The sequence below is a fragment of the Equus quagga genome, chromosome 3 (assembly GCF_021613505.1).
Source record: "Equus quagga isolate Etosha38 chromosome 3, UCLA_HA_Equagga_1.0, whole genome shotgun sequence".
Classification (NCBI taxonomy): Eukaryota; Metazoa; Chordata; class Mammalia; order Perissodactyla; family Equidae; genus Equus; species Equus quagga.
The window spans coordinates 76,509,376-76,533,076 of NC_060269.1; the positions used below are offsets into that span (position 1 = coordinate 76,509,376).

A 23,701-nucleotide genomic window follows, 5' to 3' on the forward strand; every position below is an offset into this window, starting at 1 on the left:
ATCCAGGTGGATCACCTCTGGAGGCAACCAGCAGTATCAGTTTATATCTTCCTAGGGAAATTTGTATATATACAAGCAAATATGATGTATATTCTTTTTAAAAAGTAAATGGTAGCCAAGTATGTAAACTGTATACACTATTCTGACACATTATGTTTTTCACTTTGTAGCATGTCTTTTAGAGCATTGCATATCAACACATAAAGCTTTCGCTTTTTTTGTGATGGTATATATTACATGGTTTGGTTTTAAACATAATTATTTCTATGTTGATCGACATATAGGTTATTTCCAACCGTTTGCTATTTCAGTACTGTGATAAATAACTTTTTATGTATACCATTTCATACCTGAGATAATGTAGTAAATGTAAGGTGAGTCTTTTGGCAACAGATTGAAAATTTAAAAACTCTACTGTTCAAATATTTCTGTGACTGTAGTTGGCTATCAGGTTACAATTTTATTTTTCAGGGCTCTCCTGTTTCTAGTTGTGAAATGTATTTATAGAGAAAAAATATAAAATACATATGTGCCTAAGTTCTAGAGTAACAAACTCAAGACCCATGTACCCATCATCTAAGACATCATTGGTACCTCAGCTTCATACTCCATTGTCTCATTTGTATTTCTTTGGCCCGTCCCCCATCCACTATCCTTACTTTTGTGTTAATTATTCCCTTGATCTTATTTTTACGGTCTAATTCTCTTTAGAGTTTAATCTCCAGTATATGTATCTTTCAGCTAAGGAAAGGATGGTATTGCTACTGTTAGATGAAGGTTCATTCCTAAGAGAAGATAAGCTGAAAACAGTTTCTGGGTTCTAGTTTGACTCTGGCTTCCTGAAATTTCTAATAGAGCCTCTCCTGGGGAAACCAGTGGGCAAGATCTTACGTCTGGTGAACACCTGTCTGTCTTGGATCTCCTTTTACTGTGCTCCTGATTCCCTCTCATCTGACTTCTGTACTCCCTTCTTTTCTGTCTTCCTTGTCTCCCTCTTCTTTGGTTTCTTGTTTCACTTTGGTAGCTAACATCTCCAGTAGTTTTTTTCAGAAAACATACATGAGAGTTAAAGATTTTTGAGACCTTGTATATTAAACAACATCATATCTGTCATTTGGCTGGGTGTACTTCAGAATTTTGAAGTCATTGTTCTGTGGTCATCCTCTCTTGTAACTGTTGATAAGTCAGAAATTATTCTGATGGCTAGTTCTTTTTTTTTTTTTTTTTTTGAGGAAAATCAGCGCTCAGCTAACATCTGCCACCAATCCTCTGCTTTTTTTTTTTTTTTTTTTTTTTTACTGAGGAAGACTGGCCCTCAGCTAATATCCATGCCCATCTTCCTCTTCTTTATATGTGGGATGCCTACCACAGCATGGCTTGCCAAACAGTGCCATGTCCACACCCGGGATCTGAATCAGCAAACCCCAGGCTGCTAAAGCAGAATGTGGGCACTTAGCCACCATGCCCCTGGGCTGGCCCCTCTTCTTTTTTTTTATGTGACCAGTTCACCTCCCACTCCACAGAAATTTGTGATGCTTTTCCTTGTCCCCATTTCACGACATGCTTTAGTATGAGTGTTTTCATCCATTGTGCTGGGTAGTCATTGGACTTTTTTAATAGGACAACTCATATCCATCACTTCTGACAGATTAATTCGTCATTTTCCTCCTCTCTTTTTTCTCTTTGAAACAGTTATTCAGATATTGGATCTCCTGGATTGGTTCTCTCTTTTTTTAAAAAATTTAAATCTTGCTCTCATTTTCTTTTTTTGCTTTGTTTTCTGGGAAATTTCATTTATTTTCCAACCTTGTCTGTCTTATAATTTAATTTCCAGATGTTCTGTTTCTCTTTAGTCTTCTGAATGTTCACTTTTGTAGCTTGCTGTAGTAGTTGTATGCATGCAAAATCTTAACATCCTTTTGAGGATATATAGAGGTACATATTTTTAAAGGCATTTTGTTTTCCCTGCCTGTCTGTTCCTCCAAGTTGCTTATTTTCTTTTTCTTTTTGAACTTGGATGGCAGCAATCCTAGTGACTTGGATTAGGGGGAACAGATGAGGGCTTGAAGGATCCAGTTATTTCAGAAACTGCTCGCCCTGAATTCTCTAACTTACCCGCTTCTTTCACTCCCAGTTCTAAAGTTCCTGCCAGCTTCTGAGACTTCAGGATCTATCTGTGTACAGTGATCGCTTACCACTTTTCCATCTACATTCCAGCTCTTTCTTTTTTTCCTCTGCTCTCTCCATTGTTGTGGGCTTTTTTTTTTTTTTTTTAAACCTCTTTACTATAGTTTTAGTGGGATTTTGAGAGGGAACCAAATTGGAATCATTCATTTGTTAAAACATTTATGAATGCCTGTCATGTGCCAGGCACTCTTTAAGTGTTTAACCCAGATCTCCCTTGATCTTAAAGTTACTGAATTACTGAATAGGAAAGAAATAAAGAAGTAACACTTACTATGATATGAAAGTCACTTATTGTTGCATTCTGATTATGGAATACAGTGTTAGTTTTCCTATAACTGAGCAAAAACTGCCAGGAATAATAAACCTAGCAAGTAATGTGCAGTACTCATGTATCCTAGTGCCAGTGCCTTCAAATGCCCAGGAATTATAAACCTAGTAAGTAATTTTCAGGATTCATAAATAAAGGCTGTACAACTCTATTGAGGAAATACAATGGAGCACTTTAATAATTGAAGCATCATAATTTGCTTTTGAAAAAGATTTGATGTTGGAAAGATGTTAATTTTTCTTGAATTTAGTACTTAAATTCAGTATTAACAATCAAAATGCCAAAATCTTTGCAGGTGGATTGGGGAACTATACATTGTGCTGGGGTCCACAAACTGGCCTTAGGGCTGCTTGTGTGTGGGTTTGTAATGACATGTATTTACCATTGTAGTATCATACAGAGTAGTTGCACTGCCTGAAAATCCTCTGTTGTCTGCCTGTTTGTTTATCTTCCCTCCTTACTTCTTGCAACCACTGATCTTTTTACTGCCTCCATAGTTTTGCCTTTTCCAGAATGTCAAATAGCTGGAGTCACACAGTATGTAGCCTGTTCACATTGTCATCTTTTACTTCTTAATACACATTTAAGCTTCCTTCATGTCTTTTCATGGCTGGATAGCTCATTTCTTTTTAGTTTAGAATAATAGTCCATTGTCTGGATGTATGACAGTTTATTTAGGACTTCTTAAAAATAAAGTCCCCCCACAAAAAAGTAAAGTGCTCAGTGTTTATACAGTTCTGTAATCTACTTTCTCTCATGTTTACATTAGTGTTTTAAAACAGTTTTCCGAACATCATGTTTAGTGCCCCAGTCAGGAACACCTTAATTTATCTGTTACCTCTTGGTTGTATCTTTTGATGGATATATATTGTCTCCATTTTTATTTGTTAATATAAAATATATAAAACTGTTAGTGTCCTGACAGTTTCATTGAAGAAATCTCTTAGAAGTATAATTACTGGATTAAAGAATATAAATCTTTTTTATTTGGAAGCATGATAATTCATTAACTTAAGCTCAGTGAATGGAAGGATATAACCTACTCTGTAAACCGGGGGACATTTGAAATAGTGACTATACCTTGTTTTCTAGTTTTTTAACGAAATATGGGTTGATTTATTTTGAGAGATTATTTAAATAGTTGGAGTATAAAAGGACAAATCTAATTCTTATTAAAATTATAGTTAACATAGAAATTTTAACCTTAAACTTCTAATATTATAGAACTTTAAAGAAACTAACCCATAGAATTGAGAAGGAATTCAACTGCTGATTTGTTTAACTGTGACTTGTAAAGATTGATTTTTCTTTTAGCACTTTTAAAATTTTTTTGAGGAAGATTGTCCCTGAGCTAACATCTGCCACCAATCCTCCTCTTTTTGCTGAGGAAGACTGGCCCTGAGCTAACATCTGTGCCCATCTTCCTCTACTTGATACGTGGGACGCCTGCCACAGCATGGCTTGACAAGCAGTGCGTAGGTTGCACCTGGGATCTGAACCGGCGAACCACAGGCAGCTGAAGCGGAATGTACAAACTTAACTGCTGTGCCACTAGGCCAGCCCCAAGATTGATTTTTTTAAACCAACATTTAATCAGTATCATTAAACTTTAGTTACGCTTTTCAAAATTTTAAAAGGAATAAAAAGCAGCAGTTAAATTCTTTCAAATGTTTGCTTTTCAAATTATAATTATAAAGCCTTAAGGAATAATTGAAATAGGGGGCTGCCCAGGTGGCGGAGTGCTTAAGTTTGCATGCTCTGCTTCAGTGGCCAGGGTTCATCAGTTTGGATCCTAGGCGCAGACCTACACACTGCTCATCAGGCTGTGCTGTGGCAGCATCCTATGTGGAAGAACTAGAATGACCTACAACTAGGATATACAGCTATGTACTGGGGCTTTGGGGAGAAAAAAAAGAGGAAGCTTGGCAACAGATGTTAGCTGTTGGCTCAGGGCCAATCTTCCTCACCAAGAAAAAAAAAGAAAAAGAAAAAGCATAAAATGTCACTACTCTGCTTAAATATAAAAAGAAAGGTAATTAAAATAGAGGGGCCGGCCCCACGGCTGAGTGGTTAAGTTTGATTGCTCCGCTGCAGCGCCCCAGGGTTTCACCGGTTTGGATCTTGGGCGTGGACATGGCACCGCTTGTCAGGCCACATTGAGGCGGCATCCCACATGCCACAACTAGAAGGACCTGCAACTAAGATATACAACTATGTACCAGGGGGGATTTGGGGGAGATAAAGCAGGAAAAAAAAAAAAGATTGGCAACCGTTGTTAGCTCAGGTGCCAATCTTAAAAAAAAAAGAAATTACCATTTAACTGGAACCCGTATAATTTTGTGCAGTGTAAATGCTAGTCCTAACGTCATTATAGTGTTATTGATATATATATATTTATACGTTTATTTTTTTCTGGTGAAGGTTGGCCCTGAGCTAACATTCGTGCCATTCTTCCTCTGTTTTTCAGTATGTGGGCTGGTGCAACAGCATGGCTGCTAACAATGGTGTAGGTCTGTACCCAGGAACTGAACCTGGGCTGCCGAAGCACAGTATGCCGAACTTAACCACTAGGCCATCGTGGCTGGCCCAAGGTTATTGATACAGTTTTGAAGCACTTTGTACTTTTGTGTAATGTTCAACTTATGTAAATCTTTCCATTTTTACCTTTAAATATGAGTCTTCTGGTGGCCTTTGGTTTAAGTAGCATTGACATTTAAATTTTATGGTTAACCTTGTTATCATTCTAGATTACTCATGTTCTTATTTTTTTTTTATAAGAGAAAGTCACACAAAGTTTAATAACATGTATACACAGGAGAGACCCAGGAAAACTGAGTAATTTGCCAAAATGTCAGAAGCCACACCTTAAATACCATCTTCATCTAAAGATGAAAGAGAATGTTGGGGATCTGTTTGTTATTTCTTATGTCTCTATCATCACATTTTCCTTTCCGGATTTGTAATCTTGTCCTAAGCTAGGTAAGATGCTCAGTAATTTAGTTGACAGGATTTAGTGCTACCTGAAGAATTAGTTTATTTAAATCTAACAAGATGCCTACAATTCTTTCTAGTAGTTAAGATTTAAGGATATGTACATCCAAGTTTTAAAACTTTATTCTGGAGGATCAGAAATTCAAGTGTGGCTTGTTTGTAGAGATTTTTCTATTTTAGTAAAAGATAATTAAGTATAGCTTGCTATCTATCCAGAAGTGTCCATTTTTAGCTATAGCGCAACAAACTTAACTCTGTTCACTTAAGAGTCCTAGTACTAGTCATTAGTTTTAGTCAAGTAAGTAAATAGTATTTAAATAGATTGAACAGCTATTAAGTTTTGCAGTATTTTCAGACACATCGCAACTTGTACAGATCATCACAGTTGTTCCCCTTATATCTCAGCTTCCACTATTTTTTGTTGTTTAGATGTCACTTTACATTAGTTGAAAAGAATGTGAAAAAGTACTGTTTGTTGAATCAAAATTGATATATAGGGCCTCACAGTCCTTTACATGAAAAAAACTTCTGCATTTGAGAAGTGCTTTATATTTAAAAGGTTTATATTTGGCCAGATCTTCATATGTTGTTTTCCTACTTCAGATTTTTAGTTTAGGGCACGAAGGTCACCATTTTGGTTCTTTATTTAAATAGACAAGGAAGAAGACCTGCAAAATCCGCAGCCACACGTATTTTTATTGACATAAAAATACTGTCAAATTGCTGTAAAGTTTTCTAAATGTTAACTTCCCATTTCTACACTTAACCCGGCAGTAGACTATAACCAGCGGAAGTCTGGACTACATTTTGAGTTATTGCTTCAAACTGTTACTTGTGCTTAGGTGATGTCCTAACCTGGAAAAAAAATCCTAGAAATTCTTAGGGTTAAATATGTTCAGTGAAGTAATGGAGGACACAAATTGGGTGTTCTGAGAGGAAGGCTCATTATTATTTCTAGAAGAGAGAGTTTGTAGATGTGTTTTGGTTGAAGCTTGATGAGAAATCTTGAATGTTCATAACCATGGAGAAACACACCTTGGTTTTGGAATTTAAATAGCATAGATTTGAACATGGTGAGAAGAAAGACTAAACTTCAGTCAGATTAGAGAAAACCCCACAGCAGTGATGCTAGATCTGGGAAATATCTGGTTTTTATAATATGAGTAGGATTGGCCCCCCGATTGTTAGACTTGTCCTACCCTTGCTTGACTTTTTTTGTTCTCCTTCAGCTGTCTTCTGTTGCTGCAACAGCTCCTGAACCCTGGATCACTAACTTATAATGTTGTACATTTTTACTTGGATCTCATAAGCTCAGCAAATCCAAAGCCAGGTTTAATCTTTTGTGCTAAAACTGGCTGACTTTTTTACTTAGTTGTCATCTTTATTTAATCCCTTTGACCTGTCAGTTAATGGCTTTCATTGCTTAAAGGTGAAAGGTACACTTTTAGCCTGACCTTTGAGGCCTTGCACAATCTCATTCCTGCCTACCGTTCTAGGTCTGTCTTTGGTTTCTGAACCCTCTTTCAGTCTCACTGGTTCCTTACCATCTTCTAAATAAACACTGCGTCATCTCATGGCTTCGCACTCTCCATTCTTCCCACCTGAAGTGTATTATACATGGCTTTTCAAGTGCAGATTGTCTTTTAGGTTAAATGTATCTAATTAGTTTGAGAAATTGAAGAAGACATAAAGAAGTGGAAAGATATTCCATGCTTGGGAATTGAAAGAATAAACATAGTTAATATGTCCTTATTACCTAAAGCAGTCTACAGATTTAGTGCAATTCCAGTCAGAATCCCAATGACATCCTTTGTAGAAATAGAACAAAGAATCCTAAAACTTATATGAAACAACAAAAGACCCCAAATAGCCAAAGCAATCCTGAGAAAAAAGAACAAAGCTGGAGGTATCACACTCCCTGATTTTGAAATATACTACAAACCTATAGTAATCAAAACAGCATGGCACTGGCAGAAAAAACAGACACAGATCAATGGAACAGAATTGAAAACCCAGAAATAAAACCACACATCTATGGACAGCTAATCTTCAACAAAGGAGCCAAGAACATCTAATGGAGAAAGGAAAGTCTTTTTAATAAATGGTGTTGGGAAAACGGGACAACCAAGTACAAAAGAATGAAAGTAGACCATTATCTTATACCATACACAAAAATATGGTAATTGAATGTCGGACCTGAAACCTTAAAACTCCTAGAAGAAAACATAAGCAGTACACTCTGACATCAGTCTTAGAAGGATCTTTCAAATACTTTGTCTTCTCAGGCAAGGGAAACAAAAGAAACAATAGAAAAATGGGATTCCATCAGACTAAAAGCCTTCTGCAAGGCAAAGGAAACCATGAACAAAATGAAAAAACAACCCACCAACTGGGAGAAAATATTTGCAAATCATGTATCTGACAAGGGGTTAACCTCCAAAATATATAAAGAACTCACAACTCAACAACAGAAGCAGCAAATAGCATCAAAAAATGGGCAGAGGACATGAACAGACATTTTTCCAAAGAAGATGTACAGATGATGGACAGGCATGTTCAACGTCACCAATTATTAGGGAAATGCAAATCAAAACTGCAATGAGATATCACCTTACACTTGTCAGAATGGCTGTAGTTATCAAGACAAGAAATAAGAAATGTTGAGGAGGATGTGGAGAAAAGGGAACCCTCGTACCTCTGCTGGTGGGAATGCAAACTGGTGCAGCCACTATGAAAAACAGTATGGAGATTTCTCAAAAAATTAAAAATAGAACTACCATATGATCCAGCTATTCCACTTCAGGGTATTTATCCAAAGAACTTGAAATTAACAATTCAGAGAGATTTATACACCCCTATGTTCATCGCAGCATTATTCACAATAGCAAGACAAACAACCCAAGTGCCCATCAGTGGATGAAGGGATGAAGAAGATGTGTATATATAGAATGGAAAACTACTCAGCCATAAAAAAGACAAAATCATGCAATTTGCAACAGCATGGATGGACCTTGAGGGTATTATGCTAAACAAAATAAGTCAGACAGAGAAAGACAAATATCGTATGATTTCACTGATGGGGAAGATGAACAAACACTTGGATAGGGAGAACACATTAGTGGTTACCAGAGGGGAAGGGTATGGGGGTAGGGTGAAAGGGGTAAAGAGGCACTTATGTATGGTGATGGATTAAAAACTACACTGTTGATGGTGAACATGGAAACCGATACGTAGTAACACCTGAGGGCCACCCCCAGTGGCCTAGCTGTTAAGTTTGGTGCACTCCAGTTCAGTAGCCCAGGTTTGGTTCCTGGGTGCAGACCTACACTGCTCATCTGTTAACGGGCATGCTATGGTGGCAGCAGTTCACATACAAAAAGAGGAAGATTGGCTACAAGTGTTAGCTCAGGTGAATCTTCCTCAGCAAAAATAATAATAGTAATGCACACCTGAAATTTTTACAGTGTTAAAAAGCTGATATGACCTCAATAAAATAATTTTTAAAAATGTATTTGATTACTTTGAGATTAGCCATAACCTTAAATTAGCCTTTCCTGGATAATTTTTGTCTGGATAATTTTTAAACTTAGACGTAGTGGAAAACATGGATATTTAAGATGTAATTTCCAATGAAATTTACTTCTGGGGGAGACCACCAAGCTGAGAGTAGGTAGAGGGATGTGTGGGACTTTGCAGTAAAGAATTTTGTTTTTAAAGTGAATGTAAATTTAAAACTATTTTACTGTTTGCTCTGTAGGAAGCAACCATAAAAATGACAGTTTTGGAAAATAATATTTTTACTTCCCATACAGATCATAGGATAATCTTATTTCATTTACTTGCTTCTTTGATAGTCTTATATAATTAAAAACTATCTGATTGAATTAATTTTTAAACATCCATGAGAACATCTGTTATGGGGTTTTCAGGGAGAATTGTGAAGTTGGTGCTATAAGTATCACAATCTTCCTGTATCTATTCATGGTGATTCTAAGTCTCAGATACCTCAGTAGTTAGTAGCTTTGCAAAGAATATTGAGATGTAATTTCAAATACTTTATCCTTAAATTCAGTTTGTATTAAAAGGACTTCTCAAATTAAGACAAATAATGAGTAATTTGGAGATTTGTTTTAGTTAACTGAGGTTTATGCTTAACTGAGAGATCTGAAGGCATTTTTAATGTGATTCTTTTGAAAATAAAATATATTTTTTGTTCTGATCTGACATATGCCCATAATTATAAATCATTGTTTGATCAAAGAATTTAGTACAGCTTGGCCATCATTCTGGACATCATTTCTCATTGTATATGTTGCCATAGATTCAAAAGGTGTAGTAATTGGACTTCCCCACAGAATGAACCACCCCCGTAGAATTAGCCTGAATGTTTTAAATAGCATCCTATATAGATAATTATTTTTTGTTTTGTTTGATCTAAGTTGAAGATAAGAAAGAAAAAAGTGTCTGGATTATTTGAATCACTGTTAAGAGGTTTTATAACAAATAAAACAATTAGTTGAAAAATTAACAGGAAATGATTTTATAATGAGACGTCTCAACAGGTTTTTTTTCTTTTGCAATAATTTACAACATAATTGCAAAATCAAGAAGCTTACAGGTTGAATGGTTGATAGTAAGCTTTCAGTTTAAATTTCTGTTGATTAAGAATGTATTGTTGGGGCCGGCCTGGTGGTGCAGCAGTTAAGTGCGCACGTTCCGCTTTGGCAGCCTGGGGTTCACCAGTTTGGATCCCTGGTGCAAACATGGCACCACTTGGCAAGCCACGCTGTGGTAGGCGTCCCACATAAAACAGAGGAAGATGGGCACGGATGTTAGCTCAGGGCCAGTCTTCCTCAGCAAAAAAAAAGAGGAGGATTGGCAGCAGATGTTAGCTCAGGGCTAATCTTCCTCAAAAAAATAAATAAAATTAAATTAAATTTTAAAAAGGTGGGAAAATTAAAAAAAATAGTGGATTGTTGAGATAAGTAGATGTCATAGTGAAATATGACCTAAATGAGAAAATTTTTACTGAGAAAATATGTGCTTTTATTATGGTTGTTTTTCCCCTTTCCCTTTTTTTTTTTGTGAGCGAGATTAGCCCTGAGCTAACTATTGCCAATCCTCCTCTTTTTTTTGCTTGAGGAAGATTGTCCTTGAGCTGATACCTGGGCTGGTCTTCCTCTACTTTGCATGTGGACGCCACCACAGCATGCCTTAATGAGCAGTTCGTAGGTGCACACCCAGGATCTGAACCCACGAATCCAGGGCTGCCAAAGCAGAGCAGACGAACTCAAACACTATGCCACTGGGTCAGCCCCGTATTATGATTTTTAATATTAATGTTTTTTTGTAAGTAATTTCCACTATGAAGTAATATCTAAGTCTTACTAGATTTGGTCTGTACCATGTGAATGAATATTTTCATAGAGTATTTGAGTATTTTATATTCTATGTTGGGAACAGTTGGCTGTTAAAACAATTTTGCTTTCTTAAGAGGGCTTGATTAGCCATCTATATAGGAGAAAATGTCTGTTTAGACCCCTGTGCTCATTGCAGCCAGCATTATTTACAATAGCCAGGACATAGAAGCAACTTAAGTGCCCATTGACAGATTGATAGAGAAGAGGTGGTATACACACACCCACACACACACTTACACTCACACTCACACTCACACTCTACTCTCTCTATAATATATGTATATGGTGGAATACTATACAATAGAATACTCCTCAGCCATGAAAAGATGAAATCTTGCCAGTTCTGATAACATAGATGGACCTTAGCTAATATTGCCTCTTCATCTTTAGTTTTCAGTATAGTTTGAGTCTGATGTGCTCAGGTGTAGTGTTGTCTTTACTTTTTGGAATTCCTGAGCTTTTTGAATCTGGGACTTGAGTTTCTGATGAGATTTGGTAAATATTAGTCATTATTTCTTTCTGTATTGCTTTTGTCCCATTCTCATCTTGTCCTTAAACGTTTTACCCATCTTCCACATGTTTCTTACCATCTCTTTTTCCCTCTCTCTGTTGGTTTGAATATTTTGTATTGACTTGTCTTTGGGTTCACCAGTCGTTCTGCTCAGGTCAATCTGTTACACATTCAGTGAGCTCTTGATTTCAAGGCTTTGTAGTTAGCAGTTTCAGCATATCTATTTGATTTTTTTAAAAAATAGATTTCATTTTCCTTTTCAAATTCTCCCATTTTTTATTCCTTTCCCCCATCTTTTTTTCTATTTTTTCTAGTAATCATAGTTATTAAGTCTTTGTCTGCTAACTTCATTATCTGGATCTTGTCTGGGTATCTTTCTATGGACAGTTTAATCTCTTGATTATTAGTCACTTTAAAAAAATTCTTTGCATGTCTGGTAATGTTTGGTGGTTTGCTGTGTATTGTAGATAATATTCATTGAGGCTCAGGATTATGTTACCTTCCTCTGTAGAGTGTAGAGTTTGGTTCTTGGAGGCAGTTAATTTGTGGGTAGATACCTTGATTCTGTCAAGGACTAGTTTTAGGATTTGTTAGGCAGATGTATTTCACTTAATTCCCAGGGTAAGGCCTTTCTAGAATTTCAACTGAAAGTTGAGGATTTTTGCCCACCCATTCTGGCTGGATCTGAACTTACTCTTCCTAATGGTGTTCATACTCTGTAGTCTTGGCTCAGCTGTTCTCTGCTAGGCCACCCAGAGTTGCCACTCTGAACACCTCAGTTTAGGAGTCAGGCAAGGACCTGTGAGGGACTTTTACCCAGATTTTTGAGTCTCACTCCTCTGCAACTCACTTTTCTGTGTTACCCTGTCCCCCAAAGCCCACCTGCCTTGGCAGTCCCTAACTATTCCGTTTTGTCTACCCAGTGAGACCGCCTGTGTCTGGAGACTGTCATTAATTTTAAACTAGTGGGATAAGGAATGGTATTTGGTAATTATCATCTCTTGAAGACTTAAATTTACTGTGATGGGAAAATGCAGATAAAAATGATTGGTGATTTTAAGGCATTGACTGACTACTAGATGTAAGTTTTAGGTCTTAACTACTCTATAAACGTTTAAACTTTTTCAATTACGTAATCAAGCCAATAAGTTCCTTTTGGACATACCACTGTGGTTGTTGGCATTACAATTATGAGCAAAATCAAGACATAGCCTGTGCTGTAAGTGACTGTATAGGCTAATAGAAGGTAATTCCTGGGCATGTCATGTTGATAAGAAAAATGTATTTTGTAAAATGAGCATTTAGCAGTTATCTGCTCTGAGATCTTTTATGTCATACATCTCTGGTGTACATAAGGTTCAATTTAAATCTGATACCCAAACTCTCGTTGCAGTGCCCTCTTTTTGGTATCAGCTTTTGTTTCAGCTTTTGGTGTCTTTCCTTGGCTATCTGTTTTGTTGATCCAATTTATAATAGGGTGAAGAGCTACATGGAGTAATGTGGAGAACACCTATTATTCCCAGGCTCCCTTTTTTTCTGACATTTTTAGATGACAATATTATGTCAACCTAGAAGAAGATTTTAAGTTCAAGCCAATATCCAGCTTTTTTGCTTAGGGCCATTTGAAAATGACAGAAGTTGCTGAACTTTTAGTTACTATATGTAATAACAGTATGACATGAAGACAAAGACCTGTGTAATATTGGCTTGATCACTTTATAAAGCTTTTTTTTTCCTTAAGATTTTATTTTTCCTTTTTCTCTCCAAAGCCCCCTGGTACATAGTTGTGTGTTTTTAGTTGTGGGTCTTACTAGTTGTGGCATGTGGGACGCCACCTCAGCATGGCCTGATGAGTGGTACCATGTCCGCGCCCAGGATCTGAACTAGTGAAACCCTGGGCCGCCGAAGCAGAGCGTGCGAACTTAACCACTCGGCCACGGGGCCAGCCCCTAAAGCTTTTTTTTAATCTTCGTACTATAGTTTTTACACTCTTCAATCTTTAGTTGTACTCTCCTCTACCCCCACCCCAATACCATACACAGTATTTTAGTATGATAGTATGTTAAGAAAGCTGATTTTCCCAACTTTGTTATATGGTCTCTACGAGATTTCTGATAGTAAAATGTAAAATGTGTAAGTGAAAGATAAGTATTTATGTTATTGTTATATTTTTAAATTTGAGAGACACTTTGCTCCCTCTTTTTTCTTACACTTTTACAAATTTCTTTAATAGCTACTTAATAGAAAACAGTTGGATTTCAACATCTGCTTCTACAATCTATTACAATATATTAGTTTTTTTGGTTTTATTTTATCGAGGTCATATTGGCTTTTAATACTGTGTAAATTTCAGGGGTATGTTATTATATTTTCACTTTCTTTGTAGATTGCATTGTATTCACCACTAATAGTCCAGTTTTTATCTGTCACCATACACATGTGCCCCTTTACCCCTTTTGCCCTCCCCCACCCTCTTTTCCTCTGGTAACCACTAATCTGTTCTCCATATCTATGTGTTTGTTTTTTTATCTTCCACATATGAGTGAAATCATATGGTATTTGTCTTTGTCTGACTTATTTCACTTAGCATAATACCATCAAGGTTGATCCATGTTGTTGCAAATGGGACAATTTTTTTTTAATGGCTGAGTAGTATTCCGTTGTATGTATATATACCACATCTTCTTTATCCCTTCATCCGTTGATGGGCTGTTGGGTTGCTTCCATGTATTGGCTATTGTGAATAATGCTGCCATGAACATAGGGGTGTATAAATCTCTTTGAGTTGTTAAAGGAACCCTTTGCTCTTAATGAAGAGTTGGTGCTTCTCTTGGAGGTTGGTCTGTGGTCTATTTTATGAAATGCTTCTGCTATAATTCCTTTTCCTTAAAAAGATAATATGAGCAATATTAGTTCGTCTGTTTAGAGTATTGCTGTCATAGACGTAAGAAATTTTAAATAATGTTTTATTGTTTTCCACTAGGAAACCACCCCTACTCCTAATCCCCCACCTACAGAAGAAGAGAAAACAGAATCTAATCAGGAGGTTGCTAACCCAGAACACTATATTAAACATCCTTTACAAAACAGGTAAGCTTTCTGTCATGTGGGTTTTCTGACTTAGGCAACAGGGTAAATGGTGAATAGGGCAGGTTTCCAGGAAAAGGTTAGATGAAATTATTTTTAGATAGATTAGGTTGAGGATTCCATTTTATTTGGATGACTGTGTCTGGCAAGAAGTTTTATGTGTGACTCTTGAGCTCAGAAAGGAGAGCTGGTTGAGAGATTGTTTTGAAATTAATAAGTAATTGGTAATTAGTGGTAATTGAAATCACAGTAGCAAATGAGTTCTTAAGAACTGAACTTGACTCAGGACAGAGGCTTGGGATACCAGTATCTAGGGGACTTTTTTGAGGAAGAATGCCTGTGAAAGGTATAGGGACAGGGTGGTGGTGATGGAAACCCAGAAGATGGTTTGTTTAAGGACAGGAGGTCAACAGTGTATGTGTCACTAAAGGGTCAAATATCCATTCAGTTGAGCAATAAAAAGTCTTAAAATGACCATTTGGTTGAACAATAACGTCCTTGCTCACGTAGGAGAAAGTTTAGTAGAGTGCAGGTGATGGAAAAAGATCAAGTAGTTTGAAGAGTGAATAGAAAGTATGCAAATGTATAGAGCAAGAATAGGCAACTTGAAGTTGGGCTATGAAGGAGAAAGGAGAGCTGGGGATGTGGAGTCTAGAGGTTGGTTGGTTTGCATTTAAGACAAGTTAGGAGAGGAAAAGAGGAGAGGTTAAGATGAGTTAAGTTTTCATAGTTAAGAGTGTAGTAGTTGAGTAGTAGTTCATTATATGCTTTTCCCCAGCTTTACTCTACCCCTTCCCAGTGTGTGTGTGTTTTTACTTGTCTTTCTGTTTTATGTAATGAAAATTAACATAAATTGTCTGAGAGCTGATGGTGGGAAGAGAATGGCAACTCAGTAACATTGTAAGAATCTGGAAGAAAGTAAATTGGAATTAACTTCGGAAGATATTTAAGTATTTCAGCTGTTTTCATTGTCCCCCCACCCCCAGACCTTTTACTCTACGTACTTTAAAGATCCCACAAGCCTGTCTGTAATTTAGTTTCATTTATTTAAAAAATAGTCTTTTCCTTTTATGGCCTGAATATTTTTTTTATCATTTCTTCATTATCACTGTAGACCAACTGAAACAATAGTCCAAACATGTTTAGTTTTTTGATAGGAGACCTGTGATTCAGCATGTCTCCGGTGAGGAACAAATCGGTTCTCTAGACAATGGGGATCGTCTGCTAGTGAGTGAGATATCAAAAGCTAAATAGTCCATAAAGGATAAAAATCCTTCCTCCGAAAAGCATTGTACCAAAGGTATTAAGTTGAATCATTGATAATAGTAACTTCATATAGTTCAACTTAACAAACAGTGGCACCAAAACCCTGAAAGTATTTTTTCATCTTTTCGGTGGTATCTTATAAAAGCTAACTAACTCTGTATGCCTTCTAGCTGTCTGTGAACTACAGTTCTTAGTGTTGCTGTTATTTTGGGGAGAGGTGATCAAAGCATATGTCCCTCACAGCTTGAATGAAGTCTGAGAGATTCCTGAAAAGTGTCCGCATCAGTCAACAGACTGATTAAATCCTATAAGGGAGTCTCTGAGGATGTCAGTTTCTCTATAAATTCTACTTCTTGTGTAAAATAATAAATATCACTTGGAAAATATTGTAAGATGCTTTATGGTTCAAATTTTGATAGTTTCCTTATTTTTACTTTTCGTAAATATTGCAGAATTTGCTATGCTTTCTTTAAAAAGAATCTGTAATAATTATAGGAAAGATGAAAGCAGCAGGGCACAAGTCTATAAAAGTAGAAGTTCTCTGCCTTCCTGCCCATTTTACTTTTCTCTGCTCCCTGGAGTAGTCAGTGTTAAATTTGGTTTGTATTCTTCCAAAACTGCCATGTGCATATATATACACTTTTGTTTTATACAGGTGGCCATACTATTGACTTTTTTTTGTTTGTATGTGCAGATTTTTTCTCATTTTAAACTACTGCCTTATATTAAATGAATATATAGTCACTTTATATATTGTGTAGTATTTTACATAGTTGTTTTATTAGGTTTACATTAATGGGTATATAGATTTCTTTTTCTGTTTACAAACAGTGTTGTAGTGTATGCATCCTTATTTGTTTTTGTCTACTGTGTGAATATATTTATAGGGTAAAATTTCAAATTTCCTAGGGTAAAGACTACCCTTTAACAACGTTGTAGATACTCTCAAATTATCCTGCTTTATCATCTTAGACTTTTAACCGTTTGAGAGTTCCTGGTTTCTACATCCTTACCTTAACATCAATCTTTTTAATTATTTCCAGTTGGATTGGGTCTATTCTGATTTGTGAAACAATGTCTTGTCATTTTAAATTTGTATTTCTTGTATTGAAGTTTCAAAACAATTTCATATTGTATTGGTGATTTGTGTTTTTATCTGTGGACAGTCTGTTCAGCTCTTTTGTCTGTTTTTTCTTTTGGGCTATCTTTTTAAGTTAATTTCCAAGCATTGTATATTAGGGATGCTAACCCATCCAAGAGGGGGCTTAGGGAGAAAATGAGTTATCCAAATCATTTGTCTTTTAACTGTGTATGGGATTATATGGTTTTTGATTTTCACGTAGTTGAATATCACCTTTCCGCCACGGCTTCTGGATTTCGTGTAAGTCTTTGGAAGACTTTATGCAATTATCCTATTTAATAGCTGCACAGTAGCCTCTTGTATGGATGTATTATATTTTGTTTAAATCAGCAGTTCTCAAACTTTTGTTCTCATGATCCCTTTACACTCTTAAAAATTATTGAGGACTCCCACAGAGCTTTGGTTATGTAGATTTTTATCTATTTCCATTTACTATATTAGAACTTAGAAAGTAAACCTGAGAGAATGTAAGATTATATTTACATTTAAAAAATCCATTGCATGTTAATACATATTTTTAATGAAAAATATTATTCAACATAAAAAATATATAGTGGGAAGAATAACATTTTTGCATTTTTGTAAATCTCTTTAAGTGCTTGTCTTAATAGAAGTCAGCTGAATTTTCATAGATGCTTCTGCATTCCGTCTGTGGAGATAAGTTGTTTCAGAGACAGTATAAGAAGATAGGACCTCAGACAGGCACATGGTTGGTAAAGGGAGAATTGTTTGTTTTTTTTTTTTTTTTTTAAAGATTGGCACCTGAGCTAACAACTGTTGCCAGTCTTGTTTTTTCTTTTTTTTTTCTTTCTGCTTTTTCTCCCCAAATCCCCCCAGCACATAGTTGTGTATATACATATATTTTTAGTTGTAGGTGCTTCTAGTTGTGGCACGTGGGACGCCGTCTCAACATGGCCTGATGAGCAGTGCCATGTCCGCGCCCAGGATCCGAACCAGCGAAACCCTGGGCTGCTATAGCAGAGCGTGCGGACTTAACCACTTGGACACGTGGCCAGCACCAGGGGAGGAGAATTGTTAATAGCTTTTTAAAATAATTATAGGTATTCTCCTTTGTTTCTTTACTTTTTTTTTAAAGATTGGCAGCTGAGATAACATCCGTTACCAGTCTTTTTTTTCTTCTCCTCTCCAAAGCCCCCCTCCACCCCCACTACTTAGTTCTGTATTCTAGTTTTGAGTCCTTCTAGTTGTGGCATGTGGGACGCCACCTCAGCATGGCCTGATGAGCAGTGCCATGTCTGCGCCCAGGATCCAAACCTGTGAAACCCTGGGCCGCCGAAGCTGGAGTGTGCCAATTTAACCACTTAGCCACCGGGCCGGGCCCCAGGTATTCTCCTTTGATACTAGGTTTCTTATAGGTTAGTTGCAGTGTGGAATCTGAAACCGTAACCAAGAACTTTTCCTAACCTGTTACATTAAAATCCATGTCTCTTTCTTGCATTTGAAATGGATCTTTTACCCATGCATGATTTTATAACACTACTGGTCATTTGGAAAATATTAGTTCACTGGGTTATACAGATCTTCCAAATATTGGCACTTTTCCTTATACAGTATCAAAACAATATCATTCATTAACATCACTACTAAACTCATCAGAAATGTCTTTAATTTACTGAGTTGTCAAGCTCATAGTGGCACATGCAGGCTTTCCAAAATTCCGATTTTCTCCCGAAAGCTCAAATTTTAAGCAATAGGCTAACTGTTCATTTTTCAAGAAATAACCATGGTTTACCAGCTATTCTTTCAAGTAAAACTGATGTTCCAAGAAAAATGTGGCTAGTTCACCTCAAAATTCAATTGCCTAAATGTATTTTGGTATACAGAAGTGTTGTTTTTGCAGAATATGAAAAAGACACGTACACAGATTGAAACTTAATGAAACCAGTAATTTTTACTGCCTTATCAATTGCATTCTTAACTGAAACTGATGCTGTTGTTACTGTGAGAGTTGGTGATAATAAAGGATACATTGACTACTAGTGCAGTTTGGGGCAATTATATGATTCTTGCTATGGCACCAGCACATTTACCCACTGTTGCTTTTGCACCATTCATGCAAATGTCTATATAGTGAAAAATAAAATAATTTCTTATGAAATTATTTTGAAATTTCTTACAAACATATTATGAAAATAGCTTTTACTCATCAGAGCTCCTCAAAGGTTCTTAGGGTTCTCTAGGTTCTGCACACGACACTTTGAGAACTGTGATTTAAATAATCTCTTGTCAGTAGGTGCTTAAGATGTTTCCAAATTTTGCAAAATTAGGAACATTCTTGTACAAACATTTTTGCCTAGTCTTCCAACTTTTTTCTTAGGATAAATCTTTATATATTTAATGGCTGAATGCAGTTAAAAAAACAAGCCTAATTCATTTTATTATTATTTTTAATTGAGGTATAATTGACATATAACATTATGTTAGTTTCAGGTATATAACATAATGATTTGATATTGTATATATTGCAAAATGATCACCACAATAAGTTTAGTTAACATCTGTCGTCATACATAGTTAACAAATGTTTTTTCTTATGGTGAGAACTTTTAAGATCTACTCTCTTAGCACCTTTCAAATGTGCAATATAGTATTATTAACTGTAGTCACCATGTTTTACTTTATTTATTTATTTTATAACTGCAAGTTTGGAGGTTTGTACCTTTTGATCCCCTTCATGCATTTCAAGCACATACCCCCACCCCACCCCTCCACCTCTGGCAACCACCAGTCTGTTCTCTGAGCTTGTTTTTCTAAGAATCTACATATAAGTAAGATTGTACAGTATTTGTGTTTCTCTGTCTGACTTATTTCACTTAGCATTAATGCCCTCAAGGTCATACATGTTGTGGCAAATGGCAAAAATGGCAAGATTTCTTTTTTATGGCTGAATAATATTCCTGTGTGTGTGTGTGTGTGTCTGTGCATTTTCTTTATTCATTCATCTCTTGATGGACACTTAGGTTGTTTCCCTGTCTTGGCTATTGTAAATACTCCTGCAATGAACATGAGCGTCCATATATCTTTTAGAGTTAGCATTTTCATTTTCTTCAGATAAACACCCAGGAGTGGAATTGTTGGATCATATGGTGGTTCTATTTTTAATTTTTCAAAGGAGTGAGTTAATTTTAGAAATCCACAGTGCAGTACTTGACTTTGTGTGTGTTTAATAGTTTTCTGCCTTTGCTTTTTTTTTTGGCTGGTGGGTTGGTAAATACAAATTACGAAGTAGATATTGAAATGCATCTCACTATTATGTCTGAGATTATCAAGTATTAATCATAGAGTTAGGAAATATATGTCATTTGGAAACCTGTCTTCAGATAACATTTTTATCAATGAGCAAATGAAATTTCCCTTTGAGTTACCTTTGGAGTAGTAATTTAGAGAATATGATTCTACTAAAGATGAATCATCTTGGGCTGATAACATTTAAGTGTAACTTTGATGTGACATGGGTTTATCTTCAAGATATTAGAGTAAAACTTTTTTAACGGAGATGTATACAGATATATAGAAACTGGTATACATTATTTTAAAACATATGTGGTGTCGTTACTCAATGAATTCTTTTGTTGTTTCCTCATTTATGTGTTTGAGTAAATAGAGAATCACATTTAATAGTTTCCTTCCTTTCTAGCACTCCCATTTCTCCCTCTCGGCTAATACCTTTTTCTTTCTTTGAAAAGTCAGCTTTCCTATTCCCCACTTTCCTTTCTGGTTAAGTGCTCCTGCTCTGTTTTCTTAAGTAAAAGCTTGATTATCTCTCTCCGTTTAGCACACTGTAATAGTCTGTACACTGTGTCTCTGTGAACTTCCTTGAAGGATGAGCCTCAGTGAATCTCTAGGTATAGTGGAGAATCTATTATGTAGTAGACACAAAATACGTACTTTAAGAAAGAAGGAAAAGTACTCGTTATTTGCTGCTGTAGTAACAGCTACCATTTTAAAATTATTTTTAATTGTGGTAAAATACACATAACATAAAGTTTACCGTCTTAACCATTTTTTAAGTGTACAGTTTGTAGTGTTCAGTATAAGTACATCCCATTGTTGTGCAGCCAGTCTCCAGCAGAACTCTCTGCATCTTGTAAAACTAAAACTGTACCCATCAAACAGCCATCCCATTCCCCTTCTGTACCCATCCCATTCGGTACCATTCCCCTTCCCTCTAGCCCCTGGTAGCCACTGTTATGCTTTCTGTCTCTGTGAATTTGATTAGGGATCTCATACAATGGAATCATACAGTATTTGTCTTTTTTGGCTTATTTCACTTAGCATAATGTCCTTACGATTCATCCATGTTGCAGCAAGAGTCAGAATTTCCTTCCTTTTTAAGGCTGATTAATATTCCCTTGTATGTTTTTACCACATTTTGTTTATCCATTCGTCTTTCAGCGGACATTTGGGTTGCTTCCCCTTTTTGGCTGTTGTGAATGATGCTGCTATGAACACGAATGTAAAACTGCCATATTTTTGACACTGGCTTTTTATTTTTAGATGGGCACTCTGGTTTTTCAAAAATGATAAAAGCAAAACTTGGCAAGCAAACCTTCGGCTGATCTCTAAGTTTGATACTGTTGAAGACTTTTGGGCGTAAGTAATCATTCGTTTTAGGATGTTTGTTTTATTAGTTGTGTAATTTTTCATTTTAAGTCGCATTCACAAAAGGAAGGGGAAAGTGAACAGTTAATAAATATTCATCTATAGAACTACCTTTTTGTTTGTCCATCTCCTCACAGCTGTTTGAATTGGTGAGTATTCGTTATCAGGTTTAGAAAGCTTCAGTCTTGTCATCTTTTAGCCCTACATTTTCTCTATTCCTTGTCCTGAGATATCTTTTGCATGAGAATCCTTTACTGCCCCTAGAACTTCTGACACCTTGTTGGAACTTGTCCCCTTCCTGGTTGCATAGATATATTTGCCCCAGACTTCAGTATTCCAGAGCAACTTGTTAGGCCCCTATTTCTGCAGATTCTTTTCATTGTAACATCTGGGATTTCCTGTGATAGGGACTCTTATTTCAAAAGCTGAAATTCTCAAAATTCAGGGTTTGTCCAAGAATGACAGTATCTGTGATGATATTTTTAATTTCATTATACTTTGTGATCAACTTCAAGAAAAATAATTGAAATATCTTTGAGATTTTGTTTCAGATTTAGCAAAAAGTTAAGATTTGGGGATCATAAACCTTTGCATGATGTCAAAATAAAATTTAAAATTGTAAAGTTTTTATCAAGAATTTTTAGAATATTGATTCTCTGAAAACAAGTTGATTTAGTATGTCATTTACTTGAAAAATGTATAGGGAGAAACTATTTGAGAACTTGAAAGATACAACTTCTTAAAAACATTTTTAAGAGCTGTAAATTACCTAGCAGTTATCTAAATATTGTAATTTGTACATCAGGTATTCTTTTGGATCATATATATGCTGAATCAGTGATGCTTTTATGTTTTAATGTAACCCCCTGAGTGTATTCTGCACACACAAAAGATGTTTGTGATCAGAAAATTCATACATGTATGCTTCCTCCAGGGCAGAAACAGTATTCTTTTGTATTACTTCCAGTGCTTTGCCCTTTATAGGCATTTAGTATGTGTTTGACTCACTGGAAAAAAACAAAACCTAGAATAATCAGAGAAAACTTTGAGTGGTCACTTTTTATTGAAAGCTTTTGTTTTTTTAAGTAATAAAACTACATTTAAGCCCCCAGCAATTCATAAGTCTAGTTAAATTAGGCTTAATCTGTTTTGCCCTTTATCAGAACATCAAGTGTTTTTCTTCTCTAATTGTATTTATGTAAGAGTCCTCTAAAACATGGAAAGTCTCTAGTCTCCCCGGGAGAAGGAGGAGTAAGAGTCTTTAACCATTTCCCGCACTGATTCAGATTTGCATTTATCTAGTTTGTTGGGCTTTCCCCGCTTTACATAACTGTGTTTCTAAGTGGACCTCTGATTAGAACATGGCCCCACCTTCTAGTTTTGTGTAAGCAGTCTCACTATGTAGTGGAATTTTATACCATAATTTAGAGATGTGAGGGCATCCTTCAGCTTTCTGTAAATATCTAAGTCACTTCTTAATTTCTCTTTTTTTTTTTTCCTGGCAAATTTAGTGGTAAACAGCCATTGAGTCCTGTTGGATTTATCCAATCTGTCTGTACTGTTAGGATTCTGGTTGAGTTCTTCTGCATATATCCAGTCTTTCTGTACTGTTAGGATTCTGTTTAAAGGTATCATTACAAATTCTCATTATAAACTTACTATGAAATAGAGACCTTCGAGCACTGTAGAAGAGAAAGAAAACAGCAAAAAGAGGCATTGCTGTTTTCTACCTCAAATGCCATTGAAGAAGGTCACTTGCATACTATGAATTTTATGAAAGTGTTGGTGCTAATTCTATAGTTACTGTTAGTCTGCAGGCCTCTCTTGTTGCCTGGTGGAAGCTGTCAGTGATAATGTAGTTTAGGAACAGTGACCATTAGGTAAAGTGACTCCACAGCCAGGAAGCTTTATTCAGTCTTAGGCTGTCTCACCCAGATTCAGTTTGTGTGTTATCTTGTGGAATGTGATCCAAAAGATGCCAGACTCTTTCTTAAAACTGTGCCTGAAGTATTCCTCAACTGGATTGAAAGAGCACCAAGAGAATCTGGCTAAGGATCAAAGCATCATCCATAGTCAGTAGACGTATAGCTAAAATCATGATTTCAGCATCTAATGTTGGAGATAGGCAAAGCATTCTTACTCTGTTG

General features: G+C 36.1%; 1 protein-coding gene across 1 annotated transcript in view; it reads left to right on the plus strand.

The window, feature by feature from the left end:
* EIF4E (eukaryotic translation initiation factor 4E) overlaps window positions 1-23,701 on the plus strand; it is a 37,133-nt gene that overhangs the window by 7,871 nt on the left and 5,561 nt on the right. Inside the window, exons 2-3 of the mRNA XM_046656622.1 lie at window positions 14,421-14,527; window positions 21,450-21,545. Of these exons, the coding sequence (XP_046512578.1) occupies window positions 14,421-14,527; window positions 21,450-21,545 (203 nt within the window). The remainder of the gene's footprint in view (window positions 1-14,420; window positions 14,528-21,449; window positions 21,546-23,701) is intronic.